Source organism: Gossypium raimondii, chromosome 8 (genome assembly GCF_025698545.1).
Source record: "Gossypium raimondii isolate GPD5lz chromosome 8, ASM2569854v1, whole genome shotgun sequence".
NCBI classification, from domain to species: domain Eukaryota; kingdom Viridiplantae; phylum Streptophyta; class Magnoliopsida; order Malvales; family Malvaceae; genus Gossypium; species Gossypium raimondii.
Window position 1 is genome coordinate 15,660,155 of NC_068572.1, and position 23,902 is coordinate 15,684,056.

The 23,902-nt window shown below is 34.7% G+C and overlaps 1 protein-coding gene across 1 annotated transcript; it reads left to right on the top strand.

Annotated features, from left to right (window-relative positions):
* Positions 1-725: 725 nt before the first annotated feature.
* Positions 726-22,449, top strand: LOC105790911 (uncharacterized). Its single transcript, XM_012618717.2, has 20 exons — positions 726-1,162; positions 1,242-1,281; positions 1,390-1,638; positions 5,508-5,607; positions 5,735-5,809; positions 6,699-6,797; positions 7,213-7,329; positions 7,447-7,562; positions 7,765-7,864; positions 8,437-8,795; positions 9,073-9,397; positions 9,783-9,991; positions 12,214-12,432; positions 13,943-14,129; positions 15,908-16,158; positions 16,828-16,920; positions 16,994-17,095; positions 20,020-20,377; positions 21,117-21,254; positions 21,335-22,449. The coding sequence occupies exons 1-20, from the start codon at positions 946-948 to the stop codon at positions 22,028-22,030; spliced, it is 4,050 nt and encodes a 1,349-aa protein (XP_012474171.1). The 5' UTR covers positions 726-945; the 3' UTR covers positions 22,031-22,449.
* Positions 22,450-23,902: the final 1,453 nt, after the last annotated feature.

Here is a 23,902-nt window from a genome sequence, read left to right on the forward strand (position 1 = left end):
AATAGCAGGAAATTAATTGGGTATGAATTTAATACTGTTGTTTAATTGATTTTTCACATTTGTTAAGGAACTTTTGACATATAAACAAAAAAAAAACTTAGGTATTCTTTTATTGAGTGATAACTAATCCCTTTTAAAAGATTTTTATAGTAATTTTATGTAATACTTAAAATTCCTTAAAATATAAAAAATTCATAAAAATATAAAATCCTAAATTTTTTTAAAAATATCATAAAATTATTTAAAATTTCAAGATTTTTCAAAAGCCTAGAATTCCAAATAAATGAATTGTTATAAAAATTATGAAACTTTTATTGTTTTTAAAGTTTGGCATACTTATAATTATAAAATATTTTTTATAATTTTCAAAAATAGATTAGAATTTTTTAATTTTTAAAATAATTATTTTGGTTTTTTATGATTTTATTTAAGTTTTTTTATATTTTTAAAATTTTAAATTTTTTACTTTTATTTAATGTAGCAATTGGTTGATTTAATTTTTAACAGAAAATATATAGATGGGTAACGGGTATACATAATAAAAGTTTAGGGCCATTTTGATAATCAAAATAGAGTATAGGGCCAAACTGATAAAAATAACATAGATACCAAAGTGAAAATTTTACCATAGCACAGGGGTCAAAAGAGGTATTAAATTATTTTAGAAATGCTAGTTCGAATTTGATTATTCTATTCAGTTGCTAGCATGTTTTTGGGGTTTAAAAAGAAAAATAAAGTAGAAGAAACAAAGAAGGGAAATACCTTGAGGGAGGGAGTTGCAAATCGAAAACCAGCCAGGACAGACTCAGCTGAGAGTGGGTGGATCTGAAATTCTGGATGAAACTCGAAATTGGAATAGTGATTCCAGATTTTTCGGTTGCCCTTGCTAGTGAACTGTATAATAGTTGTTTATAACCAGATCAGATCAGATCAGATCGGGGGGAAATGCTGCGGCTGAGGGCATTTCGAGGCACCAATGATAAGATTGTGAAGTTAGCGGTGCATCCCACGCATCCATGGTTGGTAACTGCGGATGCCTCCGACCACGTCTCCGTTTGGAACTGGGAACATCGCCAGGTCATTTACGAGCTCAAGGCCGGTGGGATCGATCAGAGACGTCTTGTTGGTGTCAAATTGGAGAAGCTTGCTGAGGGCGAATCTGGTTCGTAATCTATTTCTATATCTAATATTCATCCTCACTTGTTTTGGAGTTGATTTCATTTGACTTGACAAATTTGCAGAGCCCAAAGGGAAACCTACAGAGGCCATCCGCGGAGGGAGGTGATTATTAACTAGTAGAGCTCTCTTTTTTCGTTTAACTTTCTTCAAATACAATTTAACAGTAAAATCTGAAATCTGGACCTTTTTCTTTCGATGGATTGTTAATAGTGTTAAGCAAGTGAGCTTTTTCGATGATGACGTGCGGTTTTGGCAACTTTGGCGTAATCGTTCTGCGGCCGCCGAAGCTCCCACTGCTGTCAATCATCTTACTTCGACTTTTGCCTCTCCTGCTCCATCAACTAAAGGACGACATTTTCTTGTCATCTGTTGTGAAAACAAAGCCATCTTTTTGGACTTGGTTACCATGCGTAGCCGTGATGTACCTAAACAAGAACTTGACAACAAGTCTCTTCTCTGGTGAGTTCTCTCTCGGTTAGCTCATATTTGAATCAGCAGCTCCATTGCCATATTTATTTACTTCACATATATATATATATATATATACTATTATAGGGAAATAAACTTACCTCTACTTTATGTCACATTCATTTGCTAAGCCCGAATTCTAGAATTGAAGCTTCTTATTCTTTGTTTTCTGCTACCTTTTAAGTGTCAATGTTTTCATCTATTCATATACCCGGATACCTTGCAAAGCATTTTGATTTAATTTTGCTGCTGTCCATGTTTCCCATTTTTTGTGCTGCTACTGCCTTCGACTTTTGATCACTTCTTATTTTAGAGTTTATTCATTGAAAGCAATAATTTTGTTGCACGTATTCGAGGTTCTTTCATTGATGTGGCTTTCTTTGATTGAAGTGCCTCATGCCTAGTCTAGTGTTGCTATCAGTAAACTGATAGTCTTTTGTGCCCTAGAAAGGCAAAGGGCATATAAGGTGTGCTTCACCCTGTTGGCTTTTAGTCTCTTTTATTAGCTATATTTTAGTGACGAGAAAAGCTAAGCATAAATTGCATGTGGCAAGTTGACCCTGATTTCCTCTTCCTCTAACTTCTAATGCGTGCCCTAGGATCTAATTAGGTTTTGATGCCAAAATTGATTTCGTATGGGAAAACAGCAGTAAATCAATAAAATTAGGTAGTATTTGGTGCTTTTCCATGTTATGATTCCGATGGAATGCTATTCTTTGGAATGTAATTGTTGTGAAAGTTACTTTACAACTTTAGCATACATTGGAAGGTATTGATTAAAATCCCAAGAAAATTACATTATCACATTTGATTCACTAAGTATTCTCCTAAGAATGTAATGATAATTTAAGAATTTACCCTTGTTAAATAAAAATAATATTCATGTATTTAATTTTATAATAAACTTTATTCTTAACAAATATTTGGATTGAATATTTAATAATAAATTTTAATTTATATTTTAAAATTTTTAATTTATAATGTTAATTGAAAGCAAATTTGTCCTACATATATTTTCTAAATATAATAATGCACATATAAAATAATGTATATATGGAACTTGATTTGGAATAAATTAGAAAATTATTTATATATAATACTTATGAAGAATTCGTTGAAGTAATAGAGAAAATCAAGTAGTAGGAGTTAGGACAAAGGAAGAAGGCAATAGCTTTTTATTTTTTATTTTTTTATTTTACGTTTCTTAGTATACTAATACCATAAACCAATATAAAATAGGGTTAATTTTGTTTTAAGATTATTTTTAACTTTCAAATCTACATGGGAAAGTAACTTCCGCACCTTTTATCATGGGAATCACATTGCCATGTTCATGGGAAAGTAACTCCCAATGGAAAGTTAGATTTCAAGGAAAGTAAATAAAATTTGACACACCAAACGTTGGAATCACTTTCCAACTGATTAAATTCCCTAGAATGTGACTACTTTCCATCATACCAAACACTACCTTAGGGCGGAACAAATGAGTAAGAAAGAAGTTGGAACTTTAGAAAATTTAGGGTTATGAAAAACCTTTAGTTTCTTTCTATTAATTCAAAGAAAATAATAATGATGTTGTGGCTCTAAATATTTTACAGCTTATTTATGCTAGGGTTACAAATAAAGTTTTAATCCTAGCCCTATATTTAAACCCTAAAAATACCTTATATTCCTAGCCATCCATAATATGTATAATAATTAATAAATATTACTGTAAAAGAGCATTGTAGTAAAGCTCTTGCGTTAGGGGGAATATATTGAGCTAGTATGTGATGATAACTAATTTATGATAATAATTTTTTATCTTTAACAAATGCTAATCTACTTAATGAGCAACCTCTTTGACGTTTATCATCTAATTCATAAGCTTTTAAGATTTCTACATACAGCATTTAGAATTTTCTTTGTTTACATAGATTTTAGGTGCATTTTAGACATTCATGCTTTACACACTCAGTCAAGTACTGCTTATATGACCTGTAAGAGTATGATTGAAGTTCCATTGGTACAAACCTAATGAATTTGTACCACAGCTCAATAATTACTTTTATAAAATGGCTAGTTTACTAATAGTCTAATCATGCACTTTATGCATGTGACATGCCAATTTTTGAAACAAAATGGTCTTTATTATAGTTCCATCATAAGTTCTACTTTGAATTGTATATTTAATCATTGGAAATTGTTGTGATTTAAAGCAATAGCTAGATATCCTTGAGCCAGTTTGAAACTGGGTGTATATGATTTACATGAGTAAAATATTGAATCCAATATGGTTTAATCAATTATGAATTGTAGAAAAATATCAAAGAGTGTAACAATTGTAAATTGGTATTCATATATACTGTGTATGTACATAGATATGTATTTGTGCATGTATATCGAAAGAAAAAGAAAAGCTTGCTTTTCTTCCCATCATTGTTCTTTGAATGCTATGTTCATCATATTTAATTAAAATACAAAATTTAAGTTAATGAACCATGAAAGTTGAACCATCATCACACAATACTTCTAAGTTTCTGTCTTAAGCAATTCAATAATTCTTGTCCTCTTTAGTATCTTTTTAAGTCATATTAGAATTCCCTAGTTTAAAAACTTGATACTCGAAGGTTGGATGGTTGGATGACCCGGGGGGGAGGGGCTACCTTTCATTCTAGCTAAAAATCATATGTGACAAAGAAACTGAATCCCACTGACCATGATTTATTTCTTTCATTTAGTATCACTTCGTTCAGACCAAGTCCCGTCTTGCTTGCTTCTACAAGCATCTCACCAACTGATGCGATACCTCCTTAGAGAACATACTCTCTCAATATGTAAATAAATTTCCCTTCAATTACTTAATTTTCTGAAGCTCCTATCACCAAACATCAACTTTCTTCTACTTCATCTTTCTAATCAACCAGTCATTAGTTTTACCTGTGCATGCACCAAAATTACATAGATCATATCAATTTGTAACCTTTTAATTGTACTGATATAAGCTATGTCATTTAATTTATCTTCTTGTTTGTTCCTCATTTTTGCATGCATTTGCATGTCTACTAAAGCATTTAATTCCATGTTAATTGAATCAAATCATGAATTAAGTTGAAAATGATTGGAACTTACCTCTTGAACCCCTGCTATGGTTTCTTTCAATTTAGAAGCCATATATTTAATAGCTAGCTGTTGTTATTTCAGAGGCAACACAAACAAGTTGTGATACAAGCTCTTTCATATTTGTAAATGGCTAATCCAAATCTGTTTATTCCCATCTATATTATTTTTTATTTAATATTTAGTAATTATTTATTCTTTTTATTAAAATTTTAAACATAAACGACTTGATAAATGTATTTTAGATTATAGTATTATATTTTTATTTTTCATATGATGTAAATTACATAATATATAAAATTAAAAGAAAATAACATATTATATGAATGAAAATAGGAGGGTCTGGACTCAGGCCTTGGATGTTAGAGCCCAAGCTTCGCCAAATTTTTTGAAGGGTGTAATTTTTCTGGCTAGGCTTATTTTTCTAGCCTAATACTTTTGTCAAAACTCTCCCAAATATTTGGCAGGTGGCCCAGCCCTTGGACAAGTCGAATGCTGTCTCTGTTATTATTGTCTCTGTTTGTTGATTTTGAACTCTGCTTTGTTTCATATCTTTTTCCGTTACCCATACTTATTGCATCAAATTATTAAGCCTTTTTAAGTAGCTTTTGTAGTACCTATAATCCTGTCCTCTTTATTTAGGCATGGATTGCCTACTATACATGCTCTTGTTAATGTTAATTATCTTCTACCATCCTTCTACTCATTCCCGAAGTATACATTATACATTGACTAACTGATATCCTTTCTTTTCCTGACAGTATGGAGTTCCTTTCTAGATCATCTGCTGGTGACAGTCCTCTTGTTGCTTTTGGTGGATCAGATGGTGTTATCAGGGTTCTATCAATGATGACATGGAAGGTTTGATGGTTGCTTTTTTTCTCACATTCTCTACATAATCAATTGCTTATCCCTTCTTTGTTTATTTTCTAGTAGATTTTATTATGAAATCATCATTACTTTTTTGGATTTCATTTTTTTTTGGCAGCTTGTAAGAAGATACACAGGGGGTCATAAAGGATCAATTTCTTGCTTGATGACTTTCATGGCTTCTTCTGGTGAGGTAGGTCATTGTTTTCAAAGAAAAAAAATCTATGCGACAATATATATCTTTTGGCCTCCCTCATTCTTAAAGAGCAACAATTTTGCCCAAGCATGAACAATGCATGTGATTTGATTATAAGTCTATGATGTCTACATTTCTGGTCATAAGGTTAATGGAATTTCTACCCTTCAATTTTATGAATTTTCAATTGAGATCCACATTGTGGCCTGTCAAATTGCTTTATGGTGTATATAAGAACCACTGTATTCTGTTAGTTTTACCTGCATATGTTGCCAATCACAAACAACTAACTTTTAAGATTTCTTTTGCGTACATAAGTTCATCTTCCATCTGCTATATTCCATCTTTCACAGCATTACAGAGGTTTGTCCTTTTGGAAAAGGCAAATTTAGTATGAGAGTGCTTGGTCATGACATATAATGGCTTCACATACAATAATGCAACTGTTGATTTAATCAATTTAGATAATAGTTGTATTTTAGATGAGATCTTGGTGATAGTGTTACCTCACCTCCCAAAACAAAGTCCCATGTCCCTAATAGTTCTCTCCCAACTTAACTATGAAAGAGAGGGTAGTTACATTTTACCGCCCATAATTTTGTGTCTATATCTTATTAGAGTGTTGGTTTATAAATTTTCAAGTTTCTTTTAAGGATATTTAGATAGATTGTTTCTATATTGTTTTGCCACCAGTTTCATGTAACTTGAATGTATTTAAGGAGAACATATAGTTGTTGTTTGGGCTTTCCATGTTAAAGTTCTAACCTCCATTGCTGGGTTCCTTCTTTCTGCAATAATACTTTTTAATGCTTGGATCTTGAAGTTTGGCCTCTTATGATTTCTGATTGTCATGAAACTTTTTCATTGTTTTCAATTTTGTTTGCAGGCACTTCTTGTTTCAGGTGCCAGTGATGGTTTACTTATACTTTGGAGTGCAGACCATGGTCAAGATTCACGAGAACTTGTACCCAAGCTAAGCTTGAAGGTGCTTATTTCTTTAATTCTGGAGAATTTCTCACCAACTTATAGGAGCTAATAATCAACCCAGTAAATGGTTTATTGATTAGTTTCAAAGTCTAGAATCAAAAGAATATATTAAAGATAAGCTAGAATGCTGGAGTGCTATATTTTTACTAGGCAACCTCACTTTCCATCTAATAATAGAATAATAAGTTGGTTTTGGGATTGGATTACTGGATATATTTCTTTTCCCTTGTGAAATATTGGAATGTTTCATAACTGTGGTACTGTGGTTTATGGGGTTCTTTCTTTTTCTAAAAAATTATTGATATATTATATTTCTCATTTCTATGTATCCACTTAACCTTTTAGAGCTATTTAGTATGCATGTTTTCTGGATGCACCTTTGGGAAAGTTTTCATCTTTATGATATCAAACAGGCACATGATGGTGGTGTTGTTGCTGTTGAGCTTTCTAGAGTTATTGGGGGTGCTCCACAGCTCATTACAATTGGTGCAGACAAGACATTGGCTATATGGGACACGATGTCCTTTAAGGTTTTGTGCTGCTGCTTGTGAAGTGTTAAGAGTTGTAAATAGTGCGATGTGACTGAAATTTTGCATTCAAGAGTTGGCATCTATTCTCTTTTGATCTTGTTAAGTTCTTTGCTGCAGGAGTTAAGGCGAATTAAGCCTGTTCCTAGGCTTGCATGTCATAGTGTGGCATCTTGGTGTCATCCTCGAGCACCTAACCTTGATATTTTGACTTGCGTCAAAGATTCCTATATATGGTATGCTAATAATTTGGTTTTCTCTATTGCTCTCAGTGAATGCATTTCATTTTAAAAAAAATGTTTGTAGTTCTTTTCTTTATAATATTGCTCTTGTTGAAGTATATAAGTAGAAGGCTATATGCATTGAATAAGGATAATTTAAGGCTGTTTTGTTTGTTTATTATTGCAAGGATATCATAGTTACCATTTCCTTTTGCAGGGCTATTGAACATCCGACTTACTCAGCACTTACAAGACCATTATGTGACCTGTCTTCACTTGTGCCTCCTCAAGTTGTTGCGCCAAACAAGAAACTTAGGGTATTTAGCTGTTTCTGCAGTTGTGATCCTAGAACCTTAATAAGTTGCTTTTTAAAAAAAAAAAAAAAAATTAGTAGCTGGTTTTTTTTCTTGGAACCTTGATAAGTTTCATGCTCTTGATGTTATATTCAGTGTTAATATTGCAGAAGACTAATGGAATGAGTGAAGAAAAAGATTTACATTGATGATAAAATGGCCAAGCTCTTTTGAGTAATTCTAATTCCTTGTATAAGAAACTCAACTGAGGATGTATTAGAATGGGTTGAGACATCATTAGCTGAACCTCTGCTTGCTAGATTTTGCTTTGGTTGGATAGTTTAAATAAATTCCTTGGATAACACCCAAAATTTAGAAATTAATGGACTAAAAATATGAAAATATTTAACTATTTTTTGTTTAATAAAGAATATAAATATTTACCATGAATTTGATTTTTTCTTTTCCCTTTAATGAATTTGGCCTTTATACTATTGTTGTTTTTAACTCTGCTCGATGTTTCTTTCCTTTCTTCCTACCACCTGATCTCTTTCATCAGCAATGTTTATCTTGACTCTTACAATTTTCTACCACAGGTTTATTGCATGGTTGCACATCCTTTACAGCCTCATCTTGTTGCTACTGGGACCAATGTTGGTATTATTGTCAGTGAATTTGATGCTAGATCACTTCCTCCTGTAGTTCCTCTGCCAACACCACCTGGAAGTCGAGAACATTCTGCTGTTTACATTGTTGAAAGGGAATTGAAGCTGTTAAACTTTCAGTTGTCTAATACGACAAATCCTTCACTTGGAAATAATGGCTCCTTATCTGAAACAGGAAAGTTGAAGGGAGATTCACTTGAATCATTGCACGTGAAGCAGATTAAAAAGCACATTAGTACACCTGTTCCGCATGATTCATATTCAGTTCTTTCCATAAGCAGTTCCGGAAAGTAAGTAATCTTTGACTTCTGCTATTGGTAAAAAAAATATGCTTTTGCTTCGGTTTGTTTACATGGTTGATGATCAATTTGGACTCTTAGTTCCTCGTTTTCTCCTCCAAATCTAGGAGATAAGAGGAACATCTATGCTGATATGCTTTGCACCAGTCAGCTATAAATGCATCCTACTTTGCTACATGCATGCACACATGTTATATGTTTGGATGGAGAAACATCACTTGGAATGTAGCTAACCTGGCATCAATTCTTACTGTAAACTTATGTGCAGATATCTTGCAATTGTGTGGCCCGATATTCCTTATTTCTCAATCTACAAAGTCAGCGATTGGTCCATTGTTGATTCAGGAAGTGCACGGCTTCTGGCTTGGGATACATGTTCTGACAGATTTGCTATACTAGAGTCTGCATTGCCTCCTAGAATGCCCATTCTCCCCAAGGGCAGTTCATCAAGAAAAGCTAAAGAAGCCGCTGCAGCTGCAGCTCAGGCAGCAGCAGCTGCTACTGCTGCTTCTGCTAATGTTCAAGTTCGTATTTTGCTGGATGATGGAACTTCAAACATATTAATGAGGTCCATTGGTAGCCGAAGTGAACCGGTATCTTGATATTCTTGTGCAGTGTTTATTGTTTTATCATTAGGCTTATTCTTCATGCATTTGTTCTTTGATTATGAAGAAAGATGGTTTCTTAGTGCCAAGTTGTATGTAACAATCTTTTCCACAATTTGTGTTGTCTAACAAATTGTTTTATTTCCTTTTAGGTAGAAAAATATTATAAACCATGTTAGGCATGTTTTTGTTTATAGCAAATCTTTACGAAAATAAATGATCTATGATATTTCAGGCTCTTTTTCAACTATTGTCAGAATTTTGATCGTCTTGTTGGTAGAATTGATACTTTATTTCCCATTGCTCTACTTCCACAATTGCAGCATTAAACATAGCTAGATTCCTATCATAACTTGAAAATTTCTCTACTTAGGTTGTTGGCCTGCATGGAGGAGCACTACTTGGTGTTGCCTATCGAACGCCTCGTAGGATTAGTCCTGGTGCTGCGACAGCTATATCAACAATTCAGTCTATGCCGTTGTCTGGATTTGGAAGTAGTGGTTCTTTTGCTACTTTTGATGATGGATTCTCTTCTCAACGGTCTCCTGCTGAGGCAATGCCTCAAAACTTTCAGCTTTTCAGGTGAAAATATTTATTACCATGCATATGTCTTTATCTTTTTCGGGTTAAATGGGATATTGTCAATTCTAGTCCCTTTCATTTGTCAATCATTTAATATAAGCCACTTTTCAGCATAATTTTTTACCTTTGGTCCCCCAAAATTTTAAAATTTTATTTTGGCCCCCAATACCAAATTCCTGGCTTTGCCCCTATTCTTTTTGTTGGGTATAACTGTACTACTATTTGGGCTTTTCGAACATGTCCACAATGCTCACATTTGTTTGTTGAAATCTCTTGAATTTGTAAATGATTGTGACATGCTTTTGTTCAGCATTGTTAATCTAATATCTGTTGATGACATGCAATCCAAGATAAAGAATTACCAAAATTGACTTGAAAAAACACCTATTAGTAGAAGGTTCGCATAAGGTGGAAAGTTGAAATGATAATCATGTATTGAGTCCATATTCAATAGGAAATTGGAATACACTGGTTCATTATAGGGGATAGAGGCATGTCATTTGATAAGCTTTTGGTATGAGGGGCATTGGCTTAATTAGTCTACTACTATGGTTCATCAGTATGCTTTAAACTGTAAGAAAAGCTGAAAGGAGAAAACAGAAAGCTAAGAAGAGAAAACTCTTTCATACATTTCTGGTGAGTGAAAATGGTGCATGTTTATAGGTTACAACCTGGATAATGAACGAAACAAAGTATTTATATAATCAATAATAAAATCGGTTTTACATTCAAGGGATCTTTTTTCAGCACACCCCTCAAGCTGGATGGAAGATATCTTCCATAGGCAGCTTGCTAATAGGCCATTAAACTGCTTGTTGTGAGGTGCCTTTGCAAGTATATCAACAACTTGATTGGTGGTAGGAATGTATGGCATGTGAATCTGTCTTTTTAGGTTTCCCTTTATAAAATACCTGTTCTATTCTACATGTTTTGTTCTGTCATTAAAACTGTATTGTGTGCGATAGAGATGGCTGCTTTGTTTTCACAATAAATCTTCATGGCTGAAGAATCTGACAACTTCAAATATTCTAATTGTCATTTTAGCCACATTACCTCACAAATCCCTTGAGCAAGGGATTTTACTTCAGCTTCTGCACTGCTCCTGGCTACTATACCTTGTTTCTTGCGATGCCAAGGAACTGGATTTCTGCCAACAAGGGTGCAGTAGCCCAAAGTTGACCTCCTATCAGTTGTACTTCCAACCCATTCAACATCTGTATAAGCCTCAATTTGTAGATATCCGCGCCTTTTAGATAACAATCCCTTTCCAAGAGTCCTTTTCAGATATCTTAGGATTTGATGTGCATCATCAAATTGTTCTCTTCCTAGTGAGTGCATGAACTGACTTACCAAGCTCACTGCAAGCGCTATGTCTGGGTGTGTGTGAGATAAGCATATCAGTCTGCCAGCAAGCCTTTGATAATTTTCCTTGTTTACCATACATTCTTTCTTGTCTAGCTGTAATTTTATGTTGGGTTCAAAAGGTGTCTTGACTGCCTTGCACTGTTTCACCAAGTAAGTTAATTGGATACATGTGTTGATTAACAAATACACCTTATATCTTGCGAACTCCATCCCAAGGAAATATACTTCACCATGCTCAAGTTTTTTATTTCAAATTTGGTTGCAACTTTTTTCTTTAAAATTTCCAGCTTTGCATTGTCATCACCTTGCAAAATTACGTCCTCATAAACAATCAGAATGGCAACCTTGTTTTCCCTTGCGTGTTTATAGAACATGATGTGATCTGCTTGACTGAGAATGGGGTAAATCCTTATAGTTTGCCCAAAACGTTCAAACCAAGCTCTAGGAGATTGTTTAAGGCCATATAAAGACTTTTTAATTTGCACACTGTCCTTTTCAAGCATATCTTCAGACCCGGGTGGTAGGGTCATAATCCATCGAATAATGCCTTTATGTATGGCTGGGATTTATTTAGATTTGTTTTGGTTAATTTTCATACAATTTATGATCCTGAGCCAGAAACCTTGATCTCTTTCTTAAATTGAACTCCTGGACCAGCCTTTTTGTCTGTATTACATATGTGTATATAAATTGTCATAAGTCTTTACAATTTGTGTAAAGTTTTTATTTGCTTAGACCTGAGATAAGCGCTTTGCAAATTTGGTGTTGTCTAATATCCACTGCATTTTGTATGTATTTTTCTTTTACCATCAAATGACAGATAATATGTAGTAATTTGTTGAAGTTAAAATGTGCAGTTGGGAAACTTTTCAACCTGTTGGTGGTCTTCTACCTCAGCCAGAGTGGACTGCATGGGATCAAACTGTTGAGTATTGTGCCTTTGCATATCAGCATTATATTGTCATCTCTTCATTGCGGCCTCAGTATAGATACCTTGGAGATGTTGCAATAGCCTATGCCACTGGAGCTGTTTGGCAACGGAGACAGTTGTTTGTAGCTACACCAACTACAATTGAGTATGATCTAGTAACTTGTGCAGATATTTTGTTTACATTAGATTGAATTTCTTGGTTTTCTTCACTCTCTTGATTATCAGCATATCTTTTGGAATTTATGAGAATATTATCAACTCAAATAGCAACCTGCTTTGAAATGAATGTGATTAAAAGGACAATTAAGTTTGTTCAGAGCTGCTTATCTAAGTTGATATTTGCATTGCTTTGGCAAAATGGACATAAATTATACAATATGGACTTCTTATGTTTGGTGCAGGCAGTGAAAGATCCTAATTCTTCACTTCTTTTGTTATGCATTTAAAGATTTTTATGCAGAATTTCATATTATGATTTGTAGCCTGTGCAGTACTGTAATGTAAACCCCTAGGCCCTGAGAGTTAACTATGTTGGATTGAGGGAGGATAAGTTCGCTTTCTTGGTGTTTTAATTGTATTTTATTTGTTTATTAGTCAGTTTCAAATAGGAACCTAGTTCCAGTTGGTCGGATGATAGTCTAATATAAATATCAGTGCTGTATTCATATTTCTATAAGTATTAACTAGCATATTTATGAATATTTTAGTTAATTGGGCTGATGCCTGAAACCTGTCTTCTGCACCTCTTTGTTCCACAATTTTCTCTTTATTTACTACTGTAATCTCATGTTATTGTTCATGACACAAGAATGGTGTCACAAGTTTTATCCTGGTTTTTCTGCCGCTCACCAATCCCTGCTACTTTCCTTTCTGATGTGGCTCTCTTCTGAGGTAAACCTCAATAGAATCAAACCTTTATTTGCTTCTAAGTCTCAGTCTCAATTCATATCAGCTGTAATCCCTTAAATTCCTCCATAAATTGTCCTAGACCAATGTTTTATGTCAATCTACTGCATTTAACTTGCTTTGAAGTATGCCTTAACAACCTAAAATATCCTTCAAATACGTCATTCTAGTTGTGCTGTATAACTGTCCTTGTTATTTCTAATATACATTGAATATGCTAAGATAGTATTTTTGTCCTTTAATTTTGATAAGATTGTACCATTAGTTGTAATTTATTCAGATTGAATTGGTTGACGTGTTGAGAATGGATTTGTAACTGTTGTCACTTCATGATGCTACTTAATTCATTTTGAAATTTTCATGGCATGATTTCATTTAGAGGTCGCCTGGGATAATTTTGTACTCACAAATCTTCTCTTTTTATGTGTAATATTTCTCAATAGAATAGAAGTTGGAATTGATTTCTTGATTGATGGTTATCATGGGGTGATCCTATTTAATGCTAAAAGCTAAACTGTCACGTATGTCAACATTTCTCTCATTTCTTTCTATGAGCAATATAATGGAATCAAGAACAACTTAAAGCTTTAAATCCTTTAAGCCGTTGAAAGCTGTTCACATGGGGCCTGTTTTGCTGGTTATTGCCCCTATTCCTCTTTCATATGTATATAAATGTTTATGGAATGCGAAGGGTGTTGACAAGCAAGTAGTAATTGTGCAATTTGTGCCCTTTGTGCTGAATTTTTCAGATGTGTTTTTGTTGATGCTGGTATTGCACCCATTGACATAGAAACCAGAAAGATGAAAGAAGAGATGAAATTAAAAGAGGCACAGACAAGAGCAGTTGCTGAGCATGGAGAGTTGGCTCTAATCTCTGTGGAGGGTCCCCAAACTGCTACACAAGAAAGAATAACATTGAGACCGCCTATGTTACAGGTCAGAATTCTTAGTAATTAAATGAATACATCTTAGTTGAATTTATTTTTCTGAAACTACCCATTTGCATGATAAGAAAGCCTATTTTTAGAAAAGTGATAAGTTCAAGAAAGATAAATGTTGAATTTTTTCTAAAATTGTGGATACATCTTACGGGACATGATGTAAGTGAATCAAGATACTTCATGTATAGTTGTGCAAGCTGTAACAGTACAGTTCATTTTTGTGCCTTATTTTATCTCTGAAGTTCTATATTCATGTGGTTTAAAGTTTCTTTTCTACTTGCATAATTAATGATTGGTAGTCATATGTTTCCTTTGGAATCTCTTTGCACAAGTTAACTACAGATTGAATCTATGTTGCTTCAACTCTTCATTTTCTTGAAGTACCCATATTGAGACAAATTAGGACTTGGGTATTGGGGATATGATCCTCCAATGGCTCTCCAAACACATGGAAGTATTTTCAAAAATAAAACATACCATGTCAAACACATGCTCGTATCTGACACTCACAATCGAGTTTTGAGTAAGATAGGATAAAATTTGATTGAATATTGTCTAAATATCCCCCGCCTCCATCCTTGTCATCACCCCAAAAACAAGAAAAAAAAATTATAGTTGACTTTGAGAAATCCAAATATTGGAGTAGCATTTTTCCTTGATAGAAAAGACCAATCTTGGAATTACTTGAAGATTGCTAAATGTTCTATTCAATATTTAGATAGCTGATATAATTGGCTGTTGACAGTGTTTAAAAAACCGAACTGGAAGTTAAACTGGTCACTCTTCTGGTTTTTGGTTTGACCTTCTGAACTGTCCTGTTCAATAATTGCTCAAATATGTAAGGTATGAGATGGGAGTTGGGGCACAGCCTGCTCTTGCAGCATGCATTATGCAACCCTATATTTTTGAAGGTCAAAGGCCCTAATGATCTTTCTTTCTAGGTCCTTATTTACAGGCATGTCTCCTAGGCCCTATAATGAGATAAATGAGAATTCCTTAGTTTCTAAACTATCATTTTCTGAGAATTTTACCTCATTTTTGTAGCTACTCTCCTATCCATTGACCGTTGGTTCTATTTCATCTATTGTAACCACAATCATTGATCTCCATTCTTCCCCCCTTTCAATCATAACCATCCTTCGACTTTATTGAGCCCATCTCTGTAAGTGAAGCGTGAAGCAACTCTTCACAATGTCCTTTTATCTCCTTGTAAAGACAAGCTTTTGTTCTCTACCACTATGATGGAACAACTGTCGGTCAGGACTTTTAGTTCTACAAGTAATTCGGCCTGAAAATGGCTTAGCTGCACAGACCGGAAGTAAAAGCACTGAGAAAGTGAAAATATCACAAATACTGTTTTCTAAAAATTTTCTGGTTTCAGGTTCCTGGTTTGCAATTAATTACCGGTTCTTTCCAGTTCTTGCCGGTTTTACTATTCTAGTTGGACTGTCTTACCTACTGGTTTCTGGTTAAACAGGCCAGTCTGGTTTTTAAATCATTGGGTACTGGCTTATGCTTATGCTTATGCTCATTCTTGTTCTTATTGTTATTATGTTGTGTTCAAGTTATTGTACAACTAGTCAAGGAACGACATAAAGATATTGCATTCTAGTTGCTTGCACACAATATACTTACTTCTGCTACAATTAGTCATCTCGTGTAAAAGAATTTAACTGGATAATTCAGTATGTTATGGCTTAATACCTTTGTGCTGCATCTAATCTGATTAAGGGTTTTTTTTTTCCCTCTTTTAATCATATGGTTTGCTGTCAGGTGGTTCGGTTAGCTTCTTTCCAGCATGCTCCTTCTGTTCCACCTTTCTTGTCATTGCCGAAACAATATAAAGTTGATGGGGATGATACAACAATGCTAAAAGAGATGGAAGAAAGAAAGGTTAATGAGATAGCTGTTGGTGGTGGAGGAGTTTCAGTAGCAGTTACTCGTTTTCCAACTGAGCAAAAACGGCCTGTAGGACCACTAATTGTGATTGGTGTAAGAGATGGAGTCCTTTGGCTAATTGATAGGTACCTCGGCCTGCTGTGAGAAATTCAATGGCTTGCCTAATAATTTCATCCCTGTACTTAGCATTCCGAAATTTGTTCTTGTTCTAATTTAGTTGATTACTTGCTTTTAGAATTTGGAAATTTTGCATTTTACTGGTGCATTTATGGTTATTACTGGACTTTTCAATTAAGAGGCATGTTTGCTTGATGGTAGTGTTTCATTATGTATGATTCTTCCTCGAATTTGCTTGTGTTGCTTTAATACTATTATTCATTGTGTATATATATCCTTGATCTTTTATATTACTGGACATTTCAATTAATAGGCATGTTTGCTTGACGCTAGTGCGTCCCTAAGCATAATTCTTCTATTAGTTTTCTTTTGTTGCTTGAAAACTATTATCAATTGCTATATATCCTTGATCCTTTAGGTTTTTATGGTAGCAGCATTCACCTCTTTCCATTACTTCCTCATGATGCATATACCTTGGAAGCCTCTAATTTGTGGTTGCATGATATATAAATTGTCCATATAAGGACATGCTTTTTGGCCGTGGTTCGTTGATTAGAAATACCCAGTTCTTTTTACGTCATGTCCTATATTTGTGTAAAGCTCAGCTGCATTCATGCTGAAATGGAATTTAAATTATCAAATATAGATCTCTGTTACAAATATATTACTGTTTGTAGGTACATGACTGCACATGCCTTATCTCTGAGTCATCCTGGCATTCGGTGTCGGTGTCTTGCTGCTTATGGAGATGCTGTTAGTGCAGTGAAATGGTATAAAAAAAATTCTCTTCTATTTCTAATGAGACTACATTTTTGTACAATCTAATCTTATTTTCATCTTCAGGGCAAGTCGGCTTGGCAGAGAACATCATGATGATTTAGCACAATTTATGCTTGGCATGGGCTATGCCACTGAAGCACTTCATTTACCTGGCATATCTAAGAGGTTTCCATTGTCTGTTTTGTTTATGATTTCCTTTATATCTATGGTGGTTATGGCTGGTGTTTTACAATTTCAACTTTGAAATGAACTTCTAATTCTGTCGATAAAAATTTCTCTGTTAGAATGATCTCTTATACAAACATAATTGCATTTCAATTCTTGCGTGCTTTCTGTTACCTCTCTTTTGTGCATGGTTATTTGTACAGCAGGGTTTACAAGTCCATGCATCATATGTATGAGTGTATTTCTTCATTATTGTATGTTGTCACGTTGATATTGTGGGAAAATACAGACATCAAATGATCAAATGGAAGAATAGATTGCTCTTCTTTCTTTTGAAAGGAAGAGTAGACAATTGTTGAACTCCTCAGTTTGATGGCAGGATAATGAGCTGGAAATTTATTGTTGTTTCTTCTTTGAGCCGATTTTAATCAAGAACTGAGGATGCGGTACTACTTAGACATGAATCAGATAGGATTATAAGAGAGTAGAAAAGCCACTGCTTTCGGTGGTCATTCTTCCCCCCTGAAAAAGTAGTGTGCTGTCTGTTTGATAAACTAGTTAAATTAAAATTTAATATCATTCCCATGCATAAGGTATTTTATGCCACTAGAAAACCATGTCAAATAAAATTATAAAAAACTAATACATGGTCCTATCATAAGTAAAGCATTTATATTCCCTGTTTAGCAACTCCATCCTTTTAAGTTTATAAGTACCTATTTGCAGAGGCAGCCTGCTCATGACCTTGACTGTCCTGGTGGCCGTCATCTCTTTCCTTACCATCAAATGCAGCTACTTAGGATGAGAATGAATCATCTGACCTTGCCATACGTTTTTAATCTCAAATATTGACTCACTGCATCATTTTCTGCATAAATTTTTAATCTTTTGATCTCCTTTCTGATAGCAACATTTCTTTTTTGGAGTTACAGCCACTGCATCCAGCATACTGACAACCTCCCCTTGAGGACAATAGTACATATCTCCAATTGGGTTTAGCACATGTAGATATATGTTCTCTTAATTTCTCCCACTTTCATCCGAATACTGAGCAATTAATTTAATAATCCCAAAATTAATTTGTTATTCTGGATACGACATGGAAATGCGACAGACTTGGGTGATGAAAGTTAGAAAAAAAATCTATCTACTGGCTACCAGTCATAAGTGAAGAGAGGAAAACATTAAGAACTATCCAATCTTTCCTTGTTTCTGGCTTGCTGTTGATCAATGTGGTTGAGATTCAAATTATAGGAGAAAATTTAGTTGGAGCCTTGGAGATGAGTGGATTAAGGGAGTTGAAAGATCACAGTTGCATCACTGACATGGGTGCTGCATCTGATGAGGCAAAAAAATATTTTTATTAGCAAGTAAAAGAATAATATTGGGTCATGTCAAATGGCCTTTTGTGGAGGAAGATGTTAAAGTTTATTATCAGGTTAGAACTTTTAAATTTTGGGTCAGACTAATTTTGAACTATCTAGATCCAATAGTGTGTGCCTAATAATAATTTTACATTAAGAAAATTTGAGAAGAAAATTTCTAAATATATTTATCATACTCTTCGATGCTTCTTTGTTGCATATTGGGTATATAGTTTTTATATTAATGAAATTAAAGCAAGTACGTATTTATATGTAAATTTTTTATTGCCATAACTTCAATTCTCATATTATAGATTTTAAAATATTTATTCTTGTGTTCATATTTTTGTTGTACCTGTGTTTTTGCGTACTGGTTTTAGCACTCTACTTCTAATTTGGTAAAAGAAATGGTAAAGGACTTATGGTTGTGTCATACAAATTGCATCTTATTTTTATCTCAATTTGAAATATTGAGTTGGCTCTAAAAATTTCTCTATAAAGGATTATGTGTCTGTCACATTTTTCTCTTTTCTTGTTCTTTTCTTCCTGTGTTGGTCTTCCTCTTTTTTCTCCTTTGTCAGTATTGATCGGTCATTGACCATTTTATGCCAGGTTGGCACTGCTGGCACTAGCTTTTGCCCTTACCAGCAGGACTGATGTCCTCTGCAGCCTGATCTGGGCTCCTGCCGTTTATTGTGTTGCTGCCTAGTTCTATAATACACTATTATATTTGCAACCCAAATTTTCTTCAAGTAGTTGATTTATGGTCTTAACTAACCTTAATAATTAGACTTTCTAGGCATCTCCTATTGTTATCTATTTTTGGTTTTAGGTTTCATGCTAAGCGGTATCATCCCACATCTGTTAAATATTAGGTTTCCTTTGGTTCATATTAAAGTTGGCCCCCTTCACCTATATCCAATTAGTTTTATGTTGGATGCTTAACATGGTAGCAGGGCTCAAGTTTTGTTATGTTTTACTCCTACCTAACCGTATGTGAGATTGATGACTCCTGGTGAGGTTGTCCATGTGTAAGCCTTGGGAGCTACATATGAGGGGGAGTGGTAAGTGGTGTTATCCCACATCTGTTAAGTATTAGTTTCTTGTGGTCTTATATTAAAGTTGGCCCCTCCATCTCTTACCAATTAGTTTTAGGTTGGATGCTCAACATATAGCTGAGTATTTTTGGTGGAATGTAATCAAAGCAAAATTAATTGACAATCAAGGAATTATTGTCATGGGTATCATCCTACCATTTTGCTTTTCCCTTTAATTTAGCAGCTCCTGTTTCGTAGGTCTATTCTGCCCTCCAGAAGTAGCATCATGAGAGATGACTGAAATATCTCCATCATTGACTCTGCTGTTTGCTTAAAAAAGTAGGGGAAGTTGATGGTTGAAGTGCTTTGACTGTTTTTCCATTGAAGAAAGCATTCTTCATTAGTATATATTTTCCGTTTTTCATGTATATGCCAATTAGAGTGTAGTAGGGCTCGTTTGTTATTCTTAGATTGCATTATTGTCCGTGATTTCTTCAATTACATTACTACCTTGCATTTACAGGTTGGAGTTTGATTTAGCCATGAAGAGTAATGATTTGAAAAGAGCTCTGCAGTGTCTTCTGACAATGAGCAACAGCAGGGATGTTGGACAGGATAATCCGGGTCTTGGTTTGAATGATATACTTAATTTGACTGCTAAGAAGGAAAATCTGGTTGAGGCTGTTCAAGGAACAGTAAAATTCGCGAAGGAGTTTTTGGACCTTATTGATGCTGCTGATGCTACTGCCCAGGTCGACATTGCACGTGAAGCTCTTAAAAGGTTAGCTACTGCAGGTTCCGTGAAAGGAGCTTTACAGGGTCACGAGTTAAGAGGACTTGCCCTTCGCCTTGCAAATCATGGCGAATTGACACGGCTGAGTGTGAGTTGCAATCTTCATATCCTTTTTCCTGAAATGGAAATTTAAGCTTTGTGATACTTGTTAATTGGTTTTAAAAACTCTATGCTACATAAATGCTTCATTGCTATTGCGCTTCTTTAAATATTGAAATCGTATTGCTTGCCTTGGTTTTACATATCCAAACTACCTTAAATATATGTCTCCCTAAATTTGTACGTGTATATATTTAATGTTATGTATTTTTTGCCAACCCTTATTTTTGTATTTAGTTGTAGCTAATTTAAGTTTCAAGTGTTGTAAAGCAATTAACCTAGTTGAAGTAAATTAGAAAGTTGTCATCTGAAATTAAATCAGTTGTACTATATTAGTACTAGGTTTTTGTTACCTGACTGTTTTAAGTATTCAAAATACTGTTCATCCCCCTGTAATTTGTATCTAATGCTACAGGGAAAAAAAAATAGAACTGTTAACCACCACTTGTATTTTATTATGGGAAAGCTCTCTGGCAGTTATTTGACATTTTGTCATGGAATGTAAATTCGGTTACCTCTAAGCTTCGGAGGTCATGAGTGTACTATTTTTTTTGTTCAATTTTTTTTACTATTTTTTACTGAAAGGAACGTCATTGCATTGCTAGAGTTACTGTCATTGCAGATACATAACTTTACCCAATTATTCTGGCATGATAAAATGATCAATTTTGTACTTGGTGGGCTTTGTTTAATTATCGTCTGACAAAAGAAAGTCTACGTGATTGCAGGGTTTAGTAAATAACTTGATTTCCCTCGGATTGGGACGTGAAGCGGCATTTTCAGCTGCGGTTTTAGGAGACAATGCTCTTATGGAGAAGGCTTGGCAGGATACTGGGATGCTTGCGGAGGCTGTGCTCCATGCACATGTATGATTTGATTCATCTTGAGAACTTATTCTTGATCCAAAGCTCATTTCTTGCATTCTGACCAGTCTAAATTGTTCCAGGCTCATGGGCGACCCACACTGAAGAACTTGGTTGAGGCTTGGAACAAAGTGTTACAGAAGGAGGTGGAGCACACCCCATCAGCAAAAACAGATGCTACGGCTGCATTTTTGGCTTCTCTTGAGGAGCCCAAACTTACAAGCTTGTCAGAGGCAGGGAAGAAACCTCCTATTGAAATCCTTCCTCCTGGTATGTCAGCACTCTCAGCTTCAATTACAGTTAAAAAGAAACCTGCTCCGGTGACTCAGACTTCACAGCCACAAAGCAAACCATTGGCATTAGAAGCACCTCCTACTGGACCAGCTGATGCACCCATTGGTGGAGGACCTCCAAGTGCATCTGCTGCAGTACCTGGCACACCAATAGGAGCACCTCCTTCTGATGCACCAGATGCAACACCTGGTACGACAATAGGAGCAGCAACTCCTGATGCACCAGCTGTGGCAGCAACAGGTGCAGCACCCGCATCCGAAGCAAGTGAACCTGCTCTAGTAGAAGAAGCTCCTAATTCATCAACAGGGAGCAATCCGGATCTGATTGCTTCTGCAGAAATGAACCCAGCAACATCTGCAAGTGATACAGAAGTACCAGATTCAGCTGTGGTAAATAAACCATTGGCAGAAGTACCACCTGTGACACCAGATAGCCAGGAAACAAGTATTTCATCTACGTTAACAAGAAGCCAACCATTTGTTTGAGTCTATTGGGACTAGCTCATAATGGTTTATATTGATTCTTTCTGAGGCCAGGGAATAGTTGAATTTCATTTGTCCTGTGAAATGTTGTGAACTCGAATAGAAGGGATTGGTGTGAATATTATTCGTCTTTGGACCAAGGGGGAGGAGAAACACCTTTTACTTGATTTGTGGTTTAGTTTAAACCTATACGACCATGTCCCGTTCATGTCTTGCGTTTGAAGCAAACTAAATTTTCACGGTAAAAAAAACGCTCGGGAACTGTACACCTGACTTGTTTTTGTTGTAGGATTAGATTGGAATCATGTTGTAGAATACTGGAGAGTTGTACTCCAAGAGCCGCTGAATATTTGATTGAACTTACTGCGCTTTTTTGTCTTTTGGTTTAGAAATATATATAAAGCGTAGAGCATGCAAAATTATGATGTGTCCTATTCTACTCCTTGGGGCACATGCATATGCCTTTAGGGTTGTCTTATGGAATTCTACGATCTGCACTTTCATTCGTTAAGAAACATTAAAATTTTAAGTGGTAAAGATTCATGTTATCCTTAAGCTTCACAACTAGATTAAAAACATATTACTCGCCGGTTCCAAGTACCAATAAACATGTAATTTGAGTAGCAATTTTGGTTTGATGCTGTTATTGTTTTTAGATGTGATTTATGAAGGGATGCGGTAATGGGGAAGTTCCTTGGAACTGGAAAAGAAAAGTTGTTATGCCCATAATGTAAGCCCAGATATCAATCGGGGTTCTGCCTCCTGAAACAAAAGCACTACCGGAAAAGCAAAGCAATACATGTCAATAACTAATCTTACCACTCACGCATGAATGATAAACGAGGCATGGCATAATACTTGAGACATGAAGTTACTCTTATCCTTCTAGCTGTTTCTATTTTCTTTCCATCTTTTTTTGTTTGTTTGTTTGTCTTTATAGAATTTTACTGCTTTAAGTATCACAATATTTCAAAATCCCTTGGACATCCGTAAAACATAAACAAAACCAAAACAAATGGTTTTCTTGAAATGCAAGCTTGTTAAACCCAACAAATAAATCAACCCAATTAATAACCATTAAGAATTAGCAAGTCGTTACATGAGATGCATTACCTTTGGTTCTGATATCACTGATGAAATTTGTACACAGATTCATATATTGTGATATGTGTTGATGAAACCTCTAAACAAAATCTTATTTGTCATTCATGGTTTCAACTCAATCTGTAGTGAAAGTAAACATACATGAATAATATTATACAATTAATTGAATTACGAGATAAATCTAAATAAAGAAATTGGTTTAGACATATTTGGCTACATTTTCCTTTTTTCAAATCTTTAGAGAGTGATAATCAAGTAACCATGTCAGACTCGATTTAACCTAAAAAGACAAGTCAAGAAATTTACTTCCTGAGATGTTGTAATTCTATTGGTATCGTTCTAATCACAAATACATAGATCAACCAATCACCTTGAGGTATCTAAGAGATCTTGAGTAACACAAGTGTTTTGCCTCCACCTTAGGTAGTGAAAAACCTTTACTTTACACTTTGTTCCAACTTTGATATTCAATTTACTGTTAGAACAAATAACTTGGCTTGTAGTTGAAAAATAATTTCGTTCAACTTCTATTAGAACATGGGTTTGGAAGGGATAGATTTTTAACAAGATAGAACAAGATGCAAAGCAAGGAGAGATAACACGTAATATACGTTAACGCAGTTCAGATTCACCAATCTTACTATTCGAAGCGTCGCTTAGACAATGGTTTTATTCCACAATTTGTTGGACCAACTATATTGCCTAAAGCCCAAACTATCCTTACACCAATTGATATTTGCATTCTCAATATTGAATCCATATTGTTACAAA

Excerpts from the sequence above, each read along its gene's own strand:
- LOC105790911 (XM_012618717.2), top strand. The coding sequence starts at position 946 with ATGCTGCGGCTGAGGGCATTTCGAGGCACCAATGATAAGATTGTGAAG. Across the intron at positions 7,563-7,764 it reads GTCAAAGATTCCTATATATG|GGCTATTGAACATCCGACTT; the intron begins GTATGCTAATAA and ends TTCCTTTTGCAG. Across the intron at positions 9,398-9,782 it reads TTGGTAGCCGAAGTGAACCG|GTTGTTGGCCTGCATGGAGG; the intron begins GTATCTTGATAT and ends TTCTCTACTTAG.